At 45.0% G+C, this 23,869-nt stretch overlaps 1 protein-coding gene across 1 annotated transcript in view; it reads right to left on the reverse strand.

The window, feature by feature from the left end:
* The window catches only part of LOC121835355 (proteasome adapter and scaffold protein ECM29-like), an 86,894-nt gene that overhangs the window by 4,548 nt on the left and 58,477 nt on the right, over positions 1–23,869 (reverse strand). Inside the window, exons 35-44 of the mRNA XM_042289483.1 lie at positions 20,803–20,869; positions 19,460–19,588; positions 18,154–18,219; positions 14,856–15,067; positions 10,313–10,356; positions 8,788–8,845; positions 8,205–8,351; positions 3,777–3,909; positions 1,269–1,374; positions 693–787 (exon numbers count right to left, since the gene is read on the reverse strand). Coding sequence (XP_042145417.1) covers positions 693–787; positions 1,269–1,374; positions 3,777–3,909; positions 8,205–8,351; positions 8,788–8,845; positions 10,313–10,356; positions 14,856–15,067; positions 18,154–18,219; positions 19,460–19,588; positions 20,803–20,869 — 1,057 coding nt within the window. The remainder of the gene's footprint in view (positions 1–692; positions 788–1,268; positions 1,375–3,776; positions 3,910–8,204; positions 8,352–8,787; positions 8,846–10,312; positions 10,357–14,855; positions 15,068–18,153; positions 18,220–19,459; positions 19,589–20,802; positions 20,870–23,869) is intronic.

The raw sequence follows: 23,869 nt of genomic DNA on the forward strand, positions 1-23,869 counted from the left end.
CTCAAGCTTGCTGATAGGCCAGAGTCGACCATCTTGAAGCCAGAAGAAAAATATTGATGCAGAAACCACTATTGTTGGTTGTTTACGAATTGCGAGAGCATTCGTCTAGGACAACTCCAAGGATGACATCCTAGAGGACTTCATTGACGACGTCTAGGACGATCTCAAGGACGGCCTCTAGAATGACCTGTAGGACAACCTCAAGGGCGACGTCTAGGGCGACCATAAGGACGATGTCAAGGTCGTCCAGTCCTTTAAAGAGGGTGCGAATTTGAAGGACTGTAAGAATGTGAGCTGAAATGGTCTATTGTGCATACCTGCTGGGCATTAGGAGGCCAGAAAGTCCAAGAAATTCGGGGGGGGGGGGGGGGGGGGGGGGGGGGGGGGGGCTACAGAATGCCATCGCATTAAAAGAATGTGTGTACAACGTTCATGCAGGAGCTTTGAACAGAGGCATTCACAGATTGGTGAGCAGGTTTTGTCAGGTTTGCCTGCACAGAGCAGTCGTTTTGAAGCCACCAATTGCAAAGGGCAGCCATTTTAAAGCCACTAACTGCAGTGCCGTGACACAGTTCTGACATAAAAGCTTGGAAAATTTAATACTGTGAAAACTGCCAATGGACCATCCAAGGGATGAACCACACAATTCCAATACTCTAGTACAACTACCGCACAAATGAATGAGCAAGTACCCAAGGCTTGGCAGGCGACGTCCACGATTCCGCTCGTCACCGAGGTCAGGCCACTGTCGTACTCCGTGCGCTTTTCGGGGCTGAGCCACGACAGCCTGAAAACGGGGCCCACAGTCAATCATGGCCTTGCACCTCAAGAAAACATTGTTAGCCAGATTGTTGCGTGGACTGCCATTCAAACGCTATAGCATTTTGCAGTCTTGTACAATGTAATTTCTTTTTTTTAAAATTAAGTTGCTAATGAATCGTTATGGAAATTCTAAGAATATTTTTCATGATCGCCCATGGAGTCTTCCATCACAATTAAAACCAATTCACACAATTCTCCGATCTGTCCACTTCCTGCGGACGGATCTCTCACGACCAACCAACGACTTTTCTTGTAGCATTACTGGGATTCAGATATATCTCTCTTACTAGTATAGGGATATAGACACAATATGTAGACATATCAACAAAATAAGATTGAGCTGATAATTCAGCATGTCAAGAGCTGTGCGTGTGAGTCACAGACTCAAAAGTGCATGGGTTTGCTCATAAGCGCTATCGCATTATTGTAAAGGGATGAGAGTTCACCTGACGAGGAACTTGCGTAGAGCCTTCAGAATGGACAGCTGGACCTTCCAAGTGCTCGCCGGGAAGCTTGCGAGCAGGAGGTCGCACAGCCTCGCCTGGTATTTCTCTGCGCTCAAACGATGCGTCTTCGTCGCAACTTCGAAAAAGGCGCTACAAAATTGATGTCGGCTACTTTGTTTCACCTTACGGTCATGGATGCCGGTTACGGTCATGGATGCCGGGAGCCACCGGAGCCAATCCGTGGACAATTCACGCCGAGCGTGAAGCCACTTGGCACACATGGAGCACAGGACTGGCTAACATGGCTCATAAGTCATAACCACTGATCTCTGTTGTAGTAGGCTGGAGCGCGAATAGGGAGCCTGGCAGTAGCAGCACCGGCGGCCATTACTTGACACCAGGCAATACATGCAAGTCCATGGGAGGAATGAATAAAAATGAACTTCTAGAAGCCCTTGTAAAGAAACTTTTACAAGGTAAAGGCTTCTGCAGGAAACTTCACTTTTTCATGTTTTCCCATAGGGTCCAATGCATTCGCTGGTGTCAAGTCAGTCGACCCTGGCAAAACAAGGCCTGATCCGCGATCCAGCACACTGCAATAGACATCGGTGCTCGTGACATCCATTGTAGTAAAATGCAAGCTGAAACGAAACACAGAGGCACGAAATCCTTTGCCACTATGTCTGCCACTATGTCGTGGCCAGCCCAGGGAAGCTTTATAGTCTTTCATAGGTCCCTTATTGTGTGTTGATACACAACCTAGATTAGTCAAAGCATCTGCAATAGAATTTTGGGTGTCATTATGGTGAGATCGGGCGGGATTGGATACGAGTGATGCGTCGACGTTCGGCTAAACCTCGCGTTTGCTCAACGCGTCAAACATGGAGATAGGAAGAGGAGGAGGCGACATACCGGCTCAAGCCAGCCAAACGAGAAAATCCCGAGCCAAGCCGGATGCAGAGGTCGCGCAGTCAGTGGGAATGCACCCAAGGGCATTACCACCGACCAAGGGTGTCCTTTCCGTCCAATAGCGTCATTCGGTTCTGTTAGTTTTCGGCAGTCGTACGGGGGGCAAGCGTCCCTCCAAATCGGAAGCCTCCCCCGGCTTAAACTCTGGTGGCGTCGTGTCGTCTCCAGGGTAATGCTCTGGAGATGACACGACGCTTCCTACCTCTGTGGCGTCGAACTCGTGTCCAACTGCCGAGTTGGCGCCCTCCGACCGTGACGACGTTCCATGATGGAAGAGGAGGATGTTTGCAAGCCTCGCTCGTTCTAAGTGGTGTTGCCCTTACGCCGGCAATATACTTAGCCGATGTCCGACCGTTTCGTGCATAAATAGGGTTACATGTTTTCGGGGACTATTGGTTTTGGAATTTGGAAAAGTAGGGGTTCACTTGTTGTTGGCAAGAAATCGCCGTTTCTCGGGGACTAAGTTGAAGAAACCGGGACGCAGCCGTGGCCTCCAGGGAAATCATTTACGATGCAAATACTTGAAACATGTCTCAGTACCGACAAGAGAGGGAAACAAGACAAGGTTGGCGACTGCCGATGAAAAAAACCGGCCTCGTGGACGATGCGCTCCGGGCCATGCTTTGGGCCAATAAAAGTAAAGCATCATTTAAAGATCTCTTCCTGTAAATCTCGGAATCCTCTCTCATCTAAAGACAACTCCCATATTCAAGGTTTTTTGATATACCCCGATTCTTACGAAACCGGCTCAGAGATCACTTTCTGAAGGCCGGTTCACACACTCGTGACTGTTTATGACCGAGTGCATTGAAAGTATACTTGTGATACCTTACAACGACTTGACACACTGGTGCCATCTGTCGGATGGTCGTCGAACGCTCGGGATTTTCGCATATCTTCCACTTTTTAAGGCGAAAGCCTTATATGCCCCATTAAGCGAAAAGGCATCTGCGTTGTCCTCGAAAGATGGCCATAAAAATATGTCGTCAAGCAAGCGCCGCTTAAGGTCAAAGCGAATGCGCCTCAGAAATAAAATGCAAAGAAAAGCACAGCAACGCAGATGCTTCGTCACGGAAGCCGTGAAGCCGGCGGGGGCGCCGCGCCTGCACATTGGGGGAGCGTGATGTCACCGCCAAAGCAGAACATTTCACCCACGGGACTACCAATGCTTTCACATTCCTAAACGGAAGCAGTCTTAAGTGTCTTTGGCATGTTTTTCGCACATCATTGTTTCTTTATTGGCGTGAAAACCATTTGAGAATATTATAAACAAGCATTTCTCATAGATGGTACATGTTTGATCTCGCAAATGCCGCAAAACCTTCACTCCAGCGAAATGCAGTTCCGGGGTCAGCTCATAGATGACCCCGGAACTGCTCGTAGGTCGCGAAAACTCGGTCGTAAGCCAACGCAAGTGCGCCAACTGGCCTAGAGGTTTGTCGTCAAGGGCCAAAAACGCAAAACCCTGGCCATAACTTTTACATTTTTTTTTTCTTTGGCCCGTCGGTGTACGAGGCAAGAAACGGCCTTTTTGCTCACCCTGGGTGATGGGATCCTTGGGCCAGGCCTGGCCGAGGGCTTCGAAGCCCACGGACTGGAACCGCAGCTGAGACTCCAAGTCCCAGCGACCTTCGCTGTCGTCGTCCTCGCTCGAACGCTTTCGGTCGGCCGCCTGCAAAAAGGTGTTTTCTCAGAATATTAATTTTCCTGCTATGCAGACTATCTATAAGCACAAACTAGAGTACGAGGGTTAATTTTTCCAACATCTTCCGTCGCGTCACATCGCGAGGAATTTTGTGGATAACGGATTTAGTTAAAGGGGCACTGACACATCAAAATTATATTTTTTTTTATTATCCGAAACAATTGAAAACGATGCCAGGACATTACCCTCAAAATTCGAAATTTGGGAATTCAGTATTTGTGAAGTAAAAAAACAACTTCCAAATGCCGAATTCAAAGTTCCCGCGCGATCCGCGCCGGTGCGTTGACGTCAAATATTGCGGAGTCCTGAGAGTCCACTTTCTTTCACGACTCCCTGCTGTTGCCATGGCGACCCAAAGCGAGGAGGAAAGGAGCCAGCGCCTCGGACCGGTTTTGAGCGGTGTCGCATGTTTTCCGTGGGAGGATACAAATCCAGGAGACGGCACCACAACGGACTCCGATTTTTTGTATTTCAAAAAGAAGGGCCGTAGTGCGTTCGCAATTGCGTTAAAAAACATGTTTTACGATTGCCGTTATTAAATGTTATAGAAATGTCGCCTACAAAGCTTCTAAATTTCATGATTCTTGACGTCACCAATCAAAAAAAGCGAGGAGGCGAGAGGCGGGAAAATCAAACGCCAAAAATAAAAAGGCGTGCGGGCGTGCAAAAATTTTTTTTTCGCGATGCATTTTTTTTTTTAGTGTCTATGACTGCAACTTGCATGGTTTTAGACAATAAAAATAAATATGACCTTTGGGGTGTCAGTGCCCCTTTAATGATGATTTTTTTATAATACAAAGTTCTTCGTGCGCTAATAAACCGGGCACTTTTCAAGATGGCCCATGTAGGAGAATTTTTTTTATGTGCAGGGTATGCACCAAGTGAGGACTCTGCACAGGGTGCAAACTATATAATAAAATAATTTTTTTTTTTTTTTTTTTCAACCAACATTTGTATCTGCAAATAGGAGGTATCCACATTTCATTAGAAATAAGGTAAGACACAGAAATTTGTGAGTCTTCCCTTATTTATAATTACCATTACCAGCAAGCTTTCCATTTTGAGTATTCACATGTCGTCATCAGCACAAGCGGTAGGTAAAGTCACTTATGGTTTGCCACGAAAAATAGTTTTGATGGTGTGAAATGGATCTGGTAAACGCTTGCAGTCAACATGCGCTTAAAGGCCCGTTCACACTCTTGCGACTGCTTGCGACCTCTTAAACCTGGGTTCCTTAAAACTTCTTAAACGTGTATGTATGTATGTATGTATTTATGCGGCGCTTGCTCTTTGCAACGAGCGTCTGCAAAACAGACACGCCCCCCCCCCCCCCCAGAGAACCAGAGAACACACTGGCGCCATCTATTGGGAAGCAGTGTAAACTCGGCGGTCCGGCATATTCTTTTTTATTTCTCGCGCAATATCCTTTCCTTTTTTGGCTCGAAAAACTTTTGTCAATGTTATAAACGAGCCTTTCTATGGGTATTACGCACATTTGACCTCGGAAATCCCGCAAAACCTTCGCTCTTGTGAAATGCAGTTCTAGGGTCACCGCATAGATAGCGCCACAATGTCAGTGTGTTCCCTCATTCTAGAAACATTTAAGAAGTTGTAAGAGATCACGTCTCTCTCAGTCGAAATCGGTCGCAAGAGTGTGAACGGGCCTTAACCATGAAGCACACGGCTATGGCCTATTTCTGGACTATAGTTTGGAAAATACAGTATTCTGATGAGGTTTCTCAAAAGTCACATGAAGCTCATTCTGAGGTTGCAAAGGAAAGACAGACAAATCATGGTTGAAACTCAATCTAACAAAGTTGAGAGGAGTCTCAAAATATTTTGCTAAGTCGGAAAATTTGTAATATCGAGGAAAGCGTATTTCGAACAACCGATTCTATCAAAACATGGTTCCAACGCAGCGGCCTTTAAGGGGGACACTACCTGGGAATGTCGACTTCTAAACCGCTCACGCAAGCGGCGTGGTATATGCAGGAGGTGTTTATAGCCATAAAGAAAGAGGGCTGCAAAGTTTCAACCTTGAGAACCAATTTTATGAGGTACTATACTCTTAGAATGAAGTAAAACATAGCTTTGCATGGAATCTGCTCAATGAATCTATAGTTGAGAAATGGCGTTGATAACCACGTATTTTACTGGTGGAATGCATACTGGAATACCTGTTGCCAATTGCTGTAAAAATATATTTCAGAAAATATGCATTTTCAGAAAAAAAAAAATATAAAAAAAAAGTATATATATATATATATATATTTACATTTACAATGTTTGGCAAATTAAAGTTTTTCATAACTAAGGAACATGAAAATGCAAAATCTAATTTCATAGTAACCGGCTCCATAAAATTTCGGCATATAAGCAGCAAATATTAAGTCTTCCGATAGTTTCATACTGAAACAATAGTTTTATTAAGGTGGGGGATTTATGCCAAAATGTGGATTGGAGAAAAACGCATTCGAAGTGCTCGAACCTCTACCTTTTTCTTAAGCAGTGGTGGACTGAAAATAATTTATAAAAAAAAATAACTATGCACTGTAAACAAATGAAACTTTCTGGGAATACCCTAGATGTAAATGTAAATGTAGATGCAGATGTAAATGCAGATGTAAGTAAGGCATTTTTCAAAATCAACTTTTTTTTTTTTCTTTTTTTCCTGGGTAGTGTCCTGCCTTAATGAGGACAATAAAAAATTTTAACTTACCTCGACGCTTTGCACGAGTCTGACTGACGCGCAGAAAGCGTCGTGTGTTTGCGTTGACCTGCTTTGATTTGTTTTGCACATTTGGCTTTTGGGGTAGCCTCTTGAAGGTACCGACACAAAAACACAACATATCCTGCAACATTTGGCTTGATGCGAAGCATCGAGGCAAGCTTACAATTTCGCGACTGACCTACAACGAGCCGCATGGCCAAACCGCCCTCTTTTTTAACTTCCTGTTCCTTCTGCTACGCCATTCAAACACTGTTTTTACTGAGGATGAACTCTGGTGCATGTGGGTTTGGAGAAGCCTTGGGCTCGTGCAATGCTTCAACTTAAGCCTCAATGTTGTCGTCTTCCACCAGTGAAGCAAAACGTTCTAACAAACCGGAAGATGGAAATGCCGCTCATCCGTTAGAGGGCGAGGGCAAAGCATGTGACAGCTCTGCACAGGAGTGCACTTGGCGGTACGTTGTCATGTGTCTCACTTTGATGCCCTGATCGGCTCACAGTTTTTGCCATTTGCCAGGTTATGCTCCAAACGCTCTGATCAACTCATAGTTTTCTCTTAGTATGTGTCAAGTTATGCTCCTACGCTGATTGACTCATATTTCTTGTCATTTGCTTTTATGTTCGAATCGGCTCACAGTCTTCACTAAGTTACGCTCCAACACCTTGATTGGCTCTTATTTTGTCATTAGCCATTATGCATTGATCTGCCAAGTTTTTTTGCCAAGTTATGTTTTGACACTGATTGGGTCATAGTTTTCACCAAGCTTTTTGCCAAATTATGTTCCGACGTTCTAAGTGGCTTTTAGTTCTTGCTAAGTTACATTCTGACAGACTGAATCAAAGCTTCTGCGAAGCTTTCTGCCACATTATGTTTCAACATACTGGGTGGCTCCTAGTCCTTGCTAAGTTATGTTCGGACACTATGATTGGCTCATAGTTTTCACCAAGCTTTTTGACACATTATGTTCCAAGATCCTGAGTAGCTCCTAGTTCTGCCTAAGCTATGCTCTGACACTCTGATTGGTTTACATTTTTTTGCCAAGCTAGTATGACCCAATGCTCTGAGTGACTCCTAGTTCTTGCTAAGTTATGCACTGACACTTTGATTTGCTCATAGCATTTGCTAATTTTTGCCAAGTTATACTCCGAACATTCTGCTTCGCACATATTTTTGTCATTTGCCATTAAGCTTGCTTTGATTGGCTCATAGTTTTCGCCAAGTTACGCTCCGACGCTTTGTGTGGGTCCTAGTTCTCGCCAAGTTATAAACACTCTTATTGGAAGATATTTTTGTCATTTGCCATTACACTTTGATCAGCTCATAGTTTTTGCCAAGTTATGTTCCGACACTTTTGATATCATAGTTTTTGCCCTCTGCCAGTTACGCTCCGACACTCTGATTGGCTCATAGACTTTGCCACAGGGCTTTGATTATTTGCCAGGTCATAGCTTCTCTAATCTAGTGAACTCCACAATCTATGCACACCAGGAACCATACCATTTTAACAACCCACCAGGCCATGATCCCCCTTACCTTCCTGAGCTGTGGCTCGAGAATCTCAAGCAGTGGTGCAAAGTAGTCTAGTTCGTGCTTCTCCACGAGCTGCGCAAGGCTCGACACAGCCTGCTCCTTGTAGGTGGGGTTCTCCTTGCGGCACTCTCGGACGAGCGCCTCGGAAACCTGCACAAACGATGCATTTCGGGACCAATCAGGGGGTTTTTGGCAAATTGGTTGCCTTTCGTTGGAAAAACCAACAAACGGCATCTGGCACGCCACAGCGGAGGACTGAGAATTAATTTCGTCTTGAAGTGCAACGGAAATCTTGGTTACATGGCGTCTTTTTTCGCCTACGGTGGGCTGGATTGCTGCAGAGCATGGGCAGACGCTTCAGCATTTGCGACGTGCATAAAAGAATTAATTACTTAACTATCAAAGTGTTAGGCTTACGATACGAGTAAGATATCAGCATGCCTCATGTTTCAGTCTTCAGCTATTGTGCATCTATTTAATTTAGTTTTCAATACGAAGCATCGCTCACTAGTATTGTGACAGAATTGTGAAGTAATAAATGATTGTATTGAGAAAGAGGGAAGGCATAAAATTTGTAGCAACAAACCTTATTTAGAAAGGCACTCCGCATTGGCAGGTTATCCCCAGAATCGCCGTTTGTTGCCCTGGAAAAGTATAAAAAAGCAAGCTAATGCTAGTAGAACCATGCTAGGCAGCATGGAAAGGGACATCTATCATACAAGGCTGGAGACTGACATGTGCTAAAATGCCTTGAAAGTTAGAATATTAACGCAGTGGATGTTCTACACCTCCTGCAATAATGTGGAGCAGCAAGAGCATTGTATCTGCTCGGTTGTAACAGATGCCATGGACGAGGAAGGCTTGCATGTCTGAATTTCCACAGATCACAGAAAAAGTTCACTGCTACAATCTGCGCAAATGACGACGTTTGGGAAATATTGCTTCCAGAAATTTTGGTTTGCACTTGACTCTCGAGATGGGAAAATGCTGCACTTAATGCAGCAGCATAGGAGGCATTGTTGTGCAAAAACAACGTCAACGACCCGTTATTTGCTGAGGTGCTTGCAGTAATTCGCAGCAGTCAACATGCTCCACGGGAAAGCAACGCACGACCGTCGTTCATAGACATTGTCTGTAAGGATCGAGGAAATCTTGCAATCAATATGAATAGACTCAAACTAATTGTCACACAATCTGTTTGAAAGAACAGAGAAGCCTCGAAGTGGGCAAATTTGAGCCCAATGTAAGCACCTTTCAAAAAATATTGCACAGTCCTGAGAAAGTCATCGTACCTAGATAATGTTTCTGGGCCGGTAAGTGTCAGTGACTCTCAGTCACACGATTACATGATTGGTGCGACCCATGGATCGTGATGGCAAAAGTGATGTTTTGTAGCGTCATACGTGACACTGTGGTGCCACATGGTGGCGTTAAGACATAATACAATGACCTTCGTGCGATCACAGGTATTACATGACCGCATACCGTATTTTTCTGGTTTAAAAGTCACTTATATACATATTTGTACGGTCAGCACGGCGAAACTACACTGATAGACCTGCATATGTGTACTATGATTGCAATATAGGCAGAAGTAAAAGCCAGTTTCAATATTGTCGCCAATTAGCCAAACGAGAAATATGGCTTCGACGGTAAATTTGCGCACTTAAAGACCAACGACCAGTTCACGCTTTCCACTTTTCCCCCGCTTCCTCCTCTCCCCTTTTTATCCACTGTTGCCTCTTTCCTCCTCTCCATGGTGAGGAGGATCGAGGATCTTCTGCCTTGCAGAATCTCGAGTCTGTTCGCCGGCCTTTAAGCTTCCTTTTTATAGAGGAAAAAAAATTTGTAGAAGTTGTACAGTGCATGAGGTGCACCGACAAAAATCTTTGAAGAAAAACTGCAACTTATACATTGGAAACTAATGATAAGTCACATGACGTCGCAGAGGCCCACTCCGCCCGTGACATTTTCATTGTGTGGGTGTATAATTATGCACGCAATGTTTGTGCGATGCTTTTTCGCAATTCTGGAAAGTACCTAGTTCTCCCCTATGATGTGTTCCATGTTAAAACAGAACGAGAATAAAAACAAGACAGGAGGAATCTTACACGCAGTTGATGCCAACAGCAGACAACGCCTTGAGGAGGGACTCCTGCAGCAAACAAAAAGAGCCATCCACAACAAAGAAAAAAGAGGCTACAGGCGACACACTTCTTCCAACAGTCACTCTTCCCCCCAGGTGCCGACAGCTTTAGAAATTCTTGAATCCTTGAACGTGAGCCCAAACGAGAAAACACGAGAATGTGAAACAAACTTGCAGAAGGTTGACATGGAGCCTTCAGTTGCTCCACCTCTTGCATATGCTCGTTGCCTTGTGTGGCACTTTGACCACACGTACGAGCTCAAATGTCATGCAATGCCAGAATGTCAGAAAACGAGTTGGGCTCATGCTGTAAATAAGATGTCTGGAAGACCTCATTTTGGTTCCAGTAGCTTATTACAATAGCAGGCAATACTTTCCTTCTCCAACTGCAATGGCATCACACCTTTCTGTTTTCTGTGCCATTTATGTACTTTAAATAGCTGGGAAATACTGCCCTATATTCATATCAATCTCTTTCAGGTGTCACTGACATCTATACCGTATATATATCAACTTGGACTTTAGAATTAAACTTGAACACGAAGAAAGAAAGAACAGGGCCTCTAAACTCGTCAAACACAAAGTTGGGGCCGAAGTTTATAGAGCGCGACGATTGGCTGATCACGACGATGACGCAGCGCTTTTTTCGCCGACGTCCAATCGGCGCGATCCGCGAACTTTCAATTCCAACTTTGTGTTGGACGAGTTTAGGGCCCCAGGAGAGGACACACAGCTGTATGTCCTCTCCTGTCTTTTCTTTCTTCGTGTTCAAGTTTAATTCTAAAGTTCAAGCTCATATATATACAAGTATGTACCAACAAGCTCAACTCTTAACTGTTATCTATACTGTGTTCCCCCTGTTTATAGTTCCAAAATACAATAGTGAAATCTTAAAATAAATTAAACCTATGATGTCCTACACCCTGTTCTACACCACCACTTCCCCTTATAGTTTAGGTATACAGCAATCAAATTTTAAAATGAATGATACCTATAGGGAGCATGCGACACCTAAATGGGGTACGCTGCTCCGCCTCGGCAGTTTGTTGGCAGCTCCAACAACGACAGTATTCGCGTCATGTCGCACAGTGAAGTGCCGCCCGCTTTGGCCTCTTCTAATGCACCTTTCCGCGGCCATGTTACTGAATCTCGCTCTGGAGTAAAGGTTTGGCACCTTGACATTCGAAAACCTATCCGCACCCAGCACTGCTCCGTTTGTGTTCTAAGGTCATTCGACCCGCAGGAGACACTCGGAGCTCGGGTTCGATTGTGTCCCGTGCAGTTGTAAGTGGCAACGACGGTAACACATTGCCATGTTTTTGTTTGCCTGTACTGGAATATGCCTCTATGAAGCGCTCCCGTGTTTGACGATCCTGAAATCACTACAAGACGACAGTCACCGGTGCCAGTAGCTAAATAAATTTATGCAAGAAGTACTTTTCGCTTTTCCTACTATCAGATTTCTTGACGCTCGATGCTAGATCGAGTAGACACATTGAGATTAAGATGATCTCAGCTGTTTTCGCCGGCGCACATGTTTTCGACATCTGGGCCTTGCCTAAAAAAAGTTAGCTCTGACTGTGGCTCAGAACGTTTTGCATAAAGCTGTGCTCAGGCAAGCCGATATCGATAGGTCAGCTGCTACAGATGATGTTTATGCAAAATGCTTGTGCTAGAAGCCACGCTGTGGTGATGCTACCTTGTCGCATGCTTCTAATACTTGAAACCAGTTCGTTGATTAAGGAAGCACATTATTCCAAAAGGCAAACCTTTTAACTAGGGTTGTGCGTACATTCAAAATTTCGAATAGTAGTTTCGAATAATTCACTATTCGATATTCGCTTCGAGAAGAACTGAAATATTCCCGTTTTTCAAAGATTTGAATATGGGCGGGTCAGCCCCGTTGAGCGCGCTTCTTACCAAGCATTGATGCACTGCGAAGAAGCAATACCCGCGGAAGCGAGCTCCGCGGGTGGTGCTTCTCTGCGTTATACTGAGGCTCTGTAAGAAGCGCACTCAACCGGGGTAACCCGCCGCGACAAAAAAACACAAAGCATACATTCACGCGGGATCGTGCACACGTGCTGGCTGTATATGAAAATAAATGGAAACTTTGTGAAGAAAGGTAAAAAACACAGGCGAGCTGGTGAATGGTATCCATAATAACCCTAATAACCCGTCTCAGGGTTATTAGGGAAACTTTGTGTATGTGTATATTTACATTGTAATAAAAGTTACAAAATTAAACTAATTGGTGTGCAAGAGTATACTATGTTAGGCAGAGATTTTTTTACAACCTGCTTTCATCATGTGCAATTTTTTTCTTTTTTAACTCGAGATTAAAGAAAGAATATTTTATATAGCAATATTCATAAATTCACTCAATTGGGTATAGTTCGTCCTCTCTATAGAATTATTTTATGTCAAATCCGTCGTTTACTTGCCATCCCAAGACATGAGACCTTCTGAGGTCTCACGTCATAAACATAGATGAATTAAACTTAGCTTATAGGGACACTGACACCCCAAAAGTCGTATTTTTTTTATTGTCTAAAACGATGCAAGTTGCAGTCATAGACATGCAAAAAAAACATTCTTGCGCGCGCCTTTTTATTTTTGGCGTTTGATTCTCCCGCCTCTCGCCTCCTCGCTTCTTTTGATTCGTGACGTCAAGAATCATGAAATTTAGAAGCTTTGTAGGCGACATTTCTATAACATTTAATAACGGTAATCCTAAAAACTATTCGATATTCTAATCGAAAATATTCGGCCAAAACTGCTATTTGCTTCAAATTCGCTTCAAACTTAAAATCCACTGTTCGCAAAAGACTATTTTTAACCGTTAAGGCCCGTTCACACTCTTGCGACCTCTTAAAATCTGGGTTCCTTAAAACTTCTTAAACCAGAGAACACACTGGCGCCATCTATTGGGGAGCAGTGTAAACTCGGCGGTCCGGCATATTTTTTTTATTTCTCGCGCATTATCCTTTCTTTCTTGGCTCGAAAAACTTTTGTCAATGTTATAAACGAGCCTTTCTATGGGTATTACGCACATTTAACCTCGAAAATCCCGCAAAACCTTCGCTTTTGTAAAATGCAGTACCAGGATCACTGCATAGAAGGCGCCACAATGCCAGTGTGTTCCCTTATTCTAAAAACATTTAAGAAGTTTTAAGAGATCTCGTCTCTCTCAGTCGTACTCGGTCGCAAGGGTGTGAACGGGCCTTCAGTCTCATTTCTATAAATTAACAGGACATATTCGTTGCTGTCCTAGAGGACGCCACGCAAAGTTTCAAGTTTATATATTAATCCTTCAACGAGTTTCATAAAAGTGTGTTAAATAAACGCTGCGACCACTGAGGAAAACTAAGGTTTAAAGATGGTAATGATAATGGCCACTTTTTTCGGCGAAGCACGCAGTATAACCCCTTCGTCATGCAACTAGGGAAAGAACTTATAGAATTGACAAAATTTGATTCAAAAATAATAATCTGGAAATTTTTGCCTTCTCCATGTATTAGGTAGAAGAAACCAAGAAACCACAACTTTTCGTAACAAAAAAAGCATAAAAATACAGAAACTTTACAGCCACATTCCTTAGAAAATTTAAGTATAGAAACTCTACAAGCTAGCACCAAGCAGCATTTTATAATAAAATTATATTTCCTGAACCGAGATGCGATTCTAAAACGTTAAGCCAACATAAACGCGATCAAAGGCCAAAGGGTTTGCTCTTTAGATAATGTCGGCAAGTCGAAAATATTCTCTTCTGGAAAAAATAATTCAGTTACAGAAATGAAACTTCCTAACAGCATTGTTTAGGAGTTCTACGTGCTATAAAGACTACTTGTAAAAAATACAACTTAAAAACACAATTTTTTAGGTAGTGTCCTTCTTTTTTACTTTATGAGTGCCACGCTCGAGGTATATCCGGGCGAGTTCCCCTGTGGTTTCAATTTCAGTTTTCTACCTGCCCTTCCCAACTGGGCAGTTATTTATTTTTTAGATGTAATGGCATACACGAGCAAGCAATGAAAACATTCTTTGATCTTGTGGTGTTGCTTTTTGATGATCTGTAATTTCGTTTGTTCTGGCGGCTTCTGTTTCGGTATGCTTTTTCATTGTTACGGAATGGCGAATCTATCTTGCCCAACCTCACACAAACATTGAGATCTAAAAATTACGAATGAACTCTGTATTCGAGGGCTGAAAACAAAGAAGATCTGGTTCTGAAAATACAAGGGTTACTCAAACACGTACCCTCGGGGTGCGAGGTCAATGTGCCACTGCATAATATTGTGTCTCGAAGAGTACAATATACGAAAAATGTCCTTTGTTAGAGGCATGCAGATATTAATTAACTTTTTTCCCATAAAATAAAGTCTTTCATTAATAAATGTTCATCGCAGCGCATGCTACAGTGTTACCGAGATAAAAAATTTGCGTTTGGCGTGCAGGAAAAAAAAGACCAACAATTCAAAGGGTTAAAGAGAAGGAAGGGATCCCACCTTGCCGGCCCAGGTGCGTCCCGAGAGGGCGGCCAGCAGGGCGGTGAGCAGCAGCTCGGTCCAGGCCCAGTCCAGGAAGGGACCCAGGGTCTGAGCCAGGGCGCAGGCGGTCACCCCAGCCTGGGCCCGCAGGGGCCACGAGGGGCACTCCAGCCCCTGCTGGATCAGTCCCACCACTTCGGACAGGTACAGCTTCAGGCCGGACTCGGTCCCTGCGGCGGGAAAATCCCCCCGCAAGCGGAGAGCGCGGCACTCTGAGCACAAACTGGGGCGAGTTTAATGCAAACATGTCGGGTGTTTCTGTGGAGACTTAAAAAAATTCCTACCAAGAGGGTGGTTGAGAAAAAGGTTAACTCTTTTCAGGAACAAACTGTCAGCCACGACAGACATCAGGGATTGCAAAAATAAATTTACAAAAAAATCTTATTTAGTAAAAATGAACATATGGTTTCGGTTAGAAACTTGCCAAGCGTCATCGCAAACCCCCTACATTATCATATGCGTTTTGCATCGCCAGCCTTGCGCCTCCTGCACGATTGGTAACTCTAACGCACTCCCACACTTCACGTGTGGGAGTGCGTTAAAAATTTCTAAAATTAAGTGAGTTGGGGGGTTTTTGACGACACTTGGCAAGTTTGTAATTGGAACCAAATGTTTATTTTCACCACTTAAAAGTGAATTAGTAAGTTTAGGTTGATTACTTAGCTAATTACTATGTTTTTTCGCGATCCCCGATGTCCGCAGTTGCTGGCAGTTTGTTCCCAAAAAGAGTTTATTTTTATTCACCTTATTGGTAGGAATTTTTTTAAATCTTCTGCCAAACACCCGGTATATTAAATGCATAGAGTGCTTGTACGAAATCACGAAGCTTCCAGCTTAAAATCTCCACTTTTATCCCATGTCCGTAACCTAACAAAGAATCGCTTACGCAGACAAGAATAGGAAATATGGCAATCAGTGTCACGCAGGTAACCGCCGGCAGGTCCGCAGATGGCTTATATTGACATTGAATTTTCTGGTATTCAAACAAGCTGCTTGATGGCATGTCCAGAAGTGACTTCAGGTGCAAGAAGCCTATAGCATTTATAGGGCCAGCTCTTAGCGGTTTCGTGCATGTGGCATGTGGCCTCGATGATGACGTCACGCTGATGACTTCACGCCGTTCACGAGACGCCGTCGGCGTTTTGGAAGGTTCACCGCGACGTCATCTGCGTGAAAGTAGTCACGTGATGCCGTGACATCATACGATATCATGTGACCTGATGTCGCGGCGTTACACGACATCAGATGACACAATTATGTCATAGGACATATAAAGGCTGCCAATTTAGAGCACCTTTCGTTTAACCCTTTTCCTACCTATTTTTCTTACAAACATGCGCTTCTAAATTTTGTTGCAGTGCATCAAAATGCAGAAAACTAAATGCTCCTTTCAACGGTATAGGTACGAAATAAGAGCCCAATAAATATATACAAGACTTAATTTATGGAAACCAAAATTACTGTGGCGAACTCAACAAAAAAATGAAAAAAGGTATGCAGATATCCCGGCAAGAAGTCGCAACAGAAAAAATTCCAAAATACATGAAAGATGCCAAGTTTCAATAAAAACAAAGGGCTACAAGTTGCAGCGATCTACTGTCAAGACCGGCTATAACAAAGTCGGTTATAACAAAATAGCGGCTACAGCGAAGCGATCACGATTTCCCATTCTTTTTTGCACTTCATTATAACCGAAGTCGGTTATAACAAAATAGTGGATATAGCGAAGTGATTTCCGATTCTCATTGACTTCGTTATAACCGGTCTTGACAGTATATCAAAAACTTGTCAAGTTCTTCTATATAGTCTCAACCCTTGTGTCGTGCATGCCATTTGGTGAAGCAGTTTCTAGGTGTAAAAATTGAGCAGACCCATGTTAGTCCACAGTACAGTTAGTGCGATAGCTGCGACACGTCACGGCAAAGTCGTTGAGCATCAGCGTCGCGTTCACGCACTGTTGGGTGCGTGAACAAAAGTTTTCAAAACAAAATCGACATCCGACCATTTTGTTTCAAAATGCTATGTTTCTTTTTTATTCTGGAGCATGTGAAAGCACGTCTCCTGGCACATACTCTTGGCACTGACATTGCTACAACGGCATTCTATTATTGGCTATTTTTTTTCGAGAGAGAGAGAGCACGTGTAGCGGGCTGTTTACGCTGTGGCGCAGCTTTGTGGTAACGCCTCCACTTCGCACACAGCAGACGCGGGTTCGATTCCCGCAGGTGACGGGCAATCTTTTTCGAGGATTTGGCAAAATCGACAATGGACGCCCTGCGATGCCACCTACACAACATCAACAACAAACGTCACTCCCAGTGGTGGGAAGGGCCCATAACAGCTATCGCTGTAAAACACAAATAAATGTTGAAAGCACTGCAGAAGACATTTCTTTTGTGCTCAATTTTGCAGTCCCGGCGCGATGTTTCGAGTTTACTGGTCGAATCATTGCTGTCAGACCTGAAATCTGATGATCGATATCATTCTCCGACTCACTCGTGCAACTGTCATGAACAAAATTGACCACAAACATACTTGAATCGCGAGATTTCATACGCTCCTGAGGAGGTGCGCAACATTCGCAACACAGAGCGCTCTTTCTCGGCTGCGCGTTCCAACATAATAAATTGGCGCATCGAGGAAAAAGAAAATAACTATCTAGAAAATGAAACTAGAGTGTCTAATCTAACCTCCAGATGCCGTAACACATCCAGAAACGCATCAAAGGCTTTGTAATGGGGCTCACAAATCGTCCATCACAACGGATCGATTACGATGGGCGCAGTACAGAAAGAGTTAAATATTGATCCTTTAAATTTGTTTAGAAGACATAAACAGTCATTTCAGTGAGAAAAAACCATTTTTTAAAATTTACCCACTAAATTTAGCAAGGAAACAGACTTGGTGCATAGGTCACGTACCGTCAATTTCCTCGCTAAATTGAGCGCGGAGACTGAATTGGTGTACAGGTCACGTGGCACGCATTTTCCCACTAAATTTAGCGGGAAATCCACAGACGGATGAATGGAAGGACAAAATTTTGGGACTAGGTAGTTTTGTTAAAAAGCATTTTGTGCTTTAAAAAGGGAAAAGTTCTCAAGACCGAGAGCTTCCACTCTTGCCACCGACGTCTTGTTATCCGGACCTGCCCAGTCTCAGAATTCGTCAACGAGCACGATTATTCATCCGCACGCAGAAAACTTAAGGACGTCTTTACAGGTGCAATTCAGCTTGCCAAAGAAAGAGGTGGGCTTACCCGCCGTGAACTCGACCCAGACTTCGTCCCAGAGTGGTGCAGGAGACTCTTCTTCTGTCTTTCCCTCTGAAAACGCAGGCACGAGCCGTCCATTGACAGATCACAGGTTTGGATGTGCTAAACGTGGCCACGCACGCAATGGGCGGCACGACAACGTCAACCTTCCAACTACAATGCCTAAAACGCTTCTCCAACCGGCGTGTTTAGCGCAAACATCCACTCGAAATTTGAAGATACTAATCATGTAAAACTGAGGGATGGGCGCTCCTTAGGTCAACAAGATGTAAAGATATGCCCTTTGTGTATTTTCCAGAAGTTACAAAATTGAGGGGCGGGCGCTTGTTGTAGGATGGGTGGATGCTTAGTATTTTACGGTAGAAAAACCTAGTGTGTGATTATGCCGATTGTAAATGCAAATAACCCATGACATTCAACTATATACTCCATTCCAGCTCATGGCAAACCGCAGAGTACATCGCAAGCCGTCGAAGCATATCCACGCCACGCAAACTTAACGTGACTTTCAGGAGAGCAGCGACACATGGGGCGCAGGGTAATGTGATATGTTTGTAGCGCAGGATTGGCTGCGACGGCTCGTGGCGTTCACTGCGGTCCATCATACGGTGAAACGGAGTACACAATGTTCCCCGCTACAGTTCTATTTTAATCTATCGATCAGCTCGTCATATGCAGGATTGTTTTATGAGGAACGCAGCGGACGCCGACTCCAGTCTCAGCCTTCAAAGCACGTGACACTGTGTCTTGTGTAACCACATCCTTCTTTTTGTACCATATTCTTTACGTTGTCATTTTCTATGTTTTTTGCCACTGGTGAGATCTTCTCAAAGCACCTTAGAGTTCTTGATCACACATTTCTTTATTTCATTGTCAGCTGTGCATTGTGTGACCAGGGGAACACACGACGCATGAGTTTGGCAGTCGGCCAACTCTCTTCGAGTGTGACTTGTAGTGGCAGGATTCACTTTTCGAAGCTAGATCAAAGTCAGCTTCAGTGAGAATGCAACAGACCCTTTTCAAAAACCCCATCGAAAAACATTGGTGGTCGCCATTTCTTGGACACGACGGGTGTGACTGAATCCGAGTTCTTCCCGAACGCTGACAGTAACACCAGCACAAGACGAGCGCAGACGCAGCCCTTGTGAAAGATACAGGTTCAGGGTATGGGCCCAAGCAATCAAGCCCTCGGGTAAACAGCACAGGGGCTACTAGATGGCGCACATTTTTGAAAAGGGTCTATTCTTCAATTCAAATGAAGAAAACTGCCTCGTCGGCACACGATACTTGCCCAGGGGCTTGGCGTGCTTGGCGAAAAATGCCAGCGGTAAAGCGGCCGTGGCGTGGGCACGCAGTACGTCGGGGGCGTGCCTGGCCACGGACTGCATCGTGTGGGCACAGGCCCACTGGACTGCTTCGTCTGCTCCCACCAACGAGGAGCCCAGGCAGAAAGGGAGGGAGGAGGCATAGTCACAAACTCTGTTCCTTACACACCATGCAATCGCACTGATTGGCAACAGCGTGCATTTCAGGAGTCTCTACGACGCTGCTCCCAGTGTGCCTAGACTAAAAAAACATCTATGGGAGGCGACCCTCAGTCGAGATAGATAAAAAGAGAAATTTCCCCCTTTCCCAACAGCCACGAACAAGCGAGCCAAATCGCAAAGACAAGCCATTGGGTGCCCCAGCGTGGTTCACGTGCCCCTCGCGACTTTTCTCGTCTGCGAAGTTTGTATGAAAAAATTAACAAACATGCTTTGCATCACCAAAAATATTTTGCAATTAGGACATGTGACAGCCAAGATGGTATCACACTGCAAAAGATGCGCAACTAAGAAGCGGCCCTGCACCATCTGACCAGATATGATGAACGTAACAAACGCACCAGGTGTAACGACATACAAGAGATTGCCGTAAAGCGCGAGACCCAACAATTTATGCGCCGTTAAAGTGTCCGACAGGACAAGAACAACAGGGCGACTCCTTCGGATGGCCGGCCTTTGTGCTCGTTGCCTTCTTTCGCGGTTGGGTTGTGCGTGCACGCTTGAATCTCGCAAAACGCCTAAAGCGTTCTCCGAGGTGGGAAGCTCACGTTGGATGCAGGATAACTGAAAGGCCTCCCTGCGGTTTTCATTCTGTCAGTTATTACAACTATGGTGCCTGGAGCACAGACGTAGGAAACGCACAAGTCGAAGACGACTTGTGCGTTTACTAGTCTGAAAAATTGATCCCTCGCTTTTCGCCCAATGACGTCGTAGAGGCGTCATGCTGTCGCCAGTCGCGATCCTAGCGGCGACACAGCGGCGGTGGCGGATGTGGCAGACGGTAAGCACACCAGTCAAAGACATGTTCCAGGCACCATAATAATAATAAATCTTCTTCAACAACATCTGCGCAGTGCCATCTCGAATTACTTGTAGCTTTCCCCAAATTAATTTTTAAAAGAAAATAAAGACATCTCTCAATGTAGCCGCCGGGCCGCTCCGTCGCCGAATCCTGATGCTCGTGGTGTCTTGTTCCGCCTGCTCACACCGACCGGTTTCTTTCTAATCGTTCCGGTAGGACCGCCAGTACGGCTGCTACAATTCTTTTCCTCGAAGCCCCGGAAATTGGGAGAACAGCGTAGCCACCCACCGTCAGTCTCCATGTACCAGGAACGAAGCTTGGCCATGAGCCTGTCGACGTCACTCTCCTTCGCCACCTGACAAACGAGGCAACAAAGACTTCGCTGGGCCACGAGCATCAAATGCAAGGTAAAGCTCCATTTTGAAATAAGAAACTTTACTTATGCAACACCATCTGCAAAACTTTTAATTTTTAATGAATGCCACCTACCTTAATCCATCTTTTGATACAATCCCCTTCGACGAAAAACTAATCGCGTGTAAAGGCCCGTTCGCAGTTACGTTTGCCTACTCCCGTGTTCTGGTGGTCTCTTGCAACGAGAGAACAGACTGGCACACTGGCACCGTCTATGAGCTGACCTTGCAACTGCATTTCACTAGATCCAATGTTTTGCGGTATTTGCGAGATAAAATATGCATACTATCATGAGAAATAGCTGTTTATAACATTGTCAAAAGTTTTTCGAGCCAATAGGGTAAAGAATTATGTGCAAAAAGAAAATAGGAAATATGTGGAAATGCCGAGTGTTCCACAACTGCTCGATAGATGGCGTCACTCTCGTCGTAAGAGATCCCAGGAGGCACTCGGTCGTAAGCGGTCGTAAGTGAGAGAGCCAGCCTTAATTAATTCGGCCCCAATGGGCGCCTGGTGTCTCCTTTGTAGACGAGAAATTTAGCCGGTGAGGTAGAATTGATGTTTAGTCAAACGCCTTCATGACGGAGGCCTCTACTACGAAAATGCCCGTTTAACGAAGTAAAATAAAGTCCCGGCCAATATCCCATGAGTTCAATGTGTATATCTGACTACTACAACAAATTCCTCAAATATTTCTTTCTAAAGAAGCGATTGCGCGACCCCACAAAGCAAACATGACCGGTATTACAAGTTTTCTAGGTGAAAAGTAATCGATTACGTATAAGTAAATTGTCACTCGAAGCACAAAGAGAAATGATGCAGCAGCGGCGACGCTTGACACTGCTGCCGCGCCGCCTCCTCCGCCCCCTCTACTGTCGCCGCACCGCACATTCTCGGTTTTGTGTCTAAATAATTTGTTAGAGTACAACCTTGTGTCTAGATGGCGCTACATGACTATTTTGCTGCATAGAAAGCCTGTACACAGCAACGTAGTCACGTAGCGCCATACAGACCCCACAATGTTGCACACTAACATATTATTTGGACAAAAAAAGCTAAAACACGCAGCACGGCAAATGCGGTGTTTTGCTCACGTTGTTGATTGAGCACGTGCAACACCGCTCCAAGATGAGTTTATCTTTTTTTCTACGATTCGTTCGGGCAATGTGTGCACTCTCTTATTTTGCATGTGTGTCAGTGCATCTGAAAGAACCCATGCAAACGAGAGTACATAAAAAAAACTTTCAGACTTTCCACTCTGGTGAAGAAGGAAGACCAGCAAAGCTGTACTATGGTCAGACGACCTCAAGGACAACTTCTTGGATGACCTCAAGGACGAGGCCTAAGGACAACGCCTAGGACGACCTCAAAGACAATGTCTAGGACAACCTCAAGGATAACTTCTAAGACGACCTCAAGGACGCCGCCTAGAAGACGACCTCAGGGACGACATCTAGACGACCTCAGGGACGACGTCTAGGATGTCCCCAAGGACGACTTCTAGGACGATTTCGAAGACAACATCTAGGACGACCTCAAGAATGACTTCTAGGACGACCTCTAGGACAACCTCTCGGACGACATCAAAAATTACCTCAAGGACGACGTCTAGGACAACCCTCAAGGACAACTTCTAGAACAACCTCTCAGACAACCTAAAGGACGACCTCAAGGACAATGTTTAGGACGACCTCAAGGACGACCTCGAGCACGACATCTAGGACGATGCCTAGAGAAATTCAGCCTCTCCACTCCGGTGAAAACCAGAGTGGAAGGGCTGGAAAGGTTGTCACCGTCTATAAGCAAGGCCGGCAAGCCGATTATCTGGTTGCCGCCATCGCTCATAGATGGCAATGGCCTGTGCAGAGTTTTGTGTCGACATTTCTTTGCGGGGGACACGATCCTGGGGAAACTAGCCCTTAATGGCCCCGCTGTAAAGAAAAAAAGTATTTTCATGGACACTCAAAACTTTTTAGGGGCGAAGCTCCTTAGGGTCTAGCCTTGCCCGGCGTCCGTGCTCACATCGATTGCCATCCCATCTGTCTCCTTAAAAAAAGAAAAAAATGTTTGTGCAGTCGACAGGATTCGAACCTGTGCGGGGAGACCCCAATGGATTTCTAGTCCCTCGCTTTAACCACTCGACCACGACTGCGGGACGAGTACGGGGCTCCGAGATGTGGTAGTAACTGAAGAGCTAGGGATGTCATGGATGAAACGTTGCCTGTAGCCGCTCAACGTCTATACAGGAGAGGGCGCTGCGGTCAAATGTGTATATAATCGCGTTAAACTTTGCATGCATTGGCTAAATGTTTATAGACGAGAGGGCGCTGCGGTCAAATGCTCAAATGCGTATATAACCACGTTCCATACCACACATTCTCTTTCTGACATGGATGAAAACGAACGAAAAGCTCGGCATGCTGCAGCTCAGCGTCTACGCAGAAAGCAAGCTGCTCCGGAGACCAGGGCGTGAGAAGCTGCTGCAAAGCGTCAAAAACGCCAAGAGGACACGGAATTGAGAGCTCGCACCACCGGAGCTTCACCCCAATCAACATCATTCACCACGTGGAGATGCGGTCATTTTTATGTCTTGGCACTTGTTGGACTTTGTTAAAGAGGCATTTAACTGTACTCCTTGCACCCTTAAGTTGCCAGTGCGGTGGAAGCTACATGCCCTCTTGGACCAGGTATACGTCTATCCTTCATCATGTGATCCCGCTCCTGCCCCTACCCACGCACAGAAAGCGGGGTCGTGTGATGAAAGAGAAGCGGTTGATTGCTCCGGTGAACACACAGCTACCACCACACTGTCAGCTTAGGGGTCTACAAAGTACAGCCCGAGATCTTGAATGTGCATCATGCAGGGGGGATCAGTAGATGATTGCACGCCAGTACAGTACTCATCCAGATTGAAAGGTGCGGAAATGAGAACAGCACGAGC

This window comes from Ixodes scapularis, unplaced genomic scaffold (assembly GCF_016920785.2).
Source record: "Ixodes scapularis isolate PalLabHiFi unplaced genomic scaffold, ASM1692078v2 PGA_scaffold12__126_contigs__length_90152505, whole genome shotgun sequence".
Lineage (NCBI taxonomy): Eukaryota > Metazoa > Arthropoda > Arachnida > Ixodida > Ixodidae > Ixodes > Ixodes scapularis.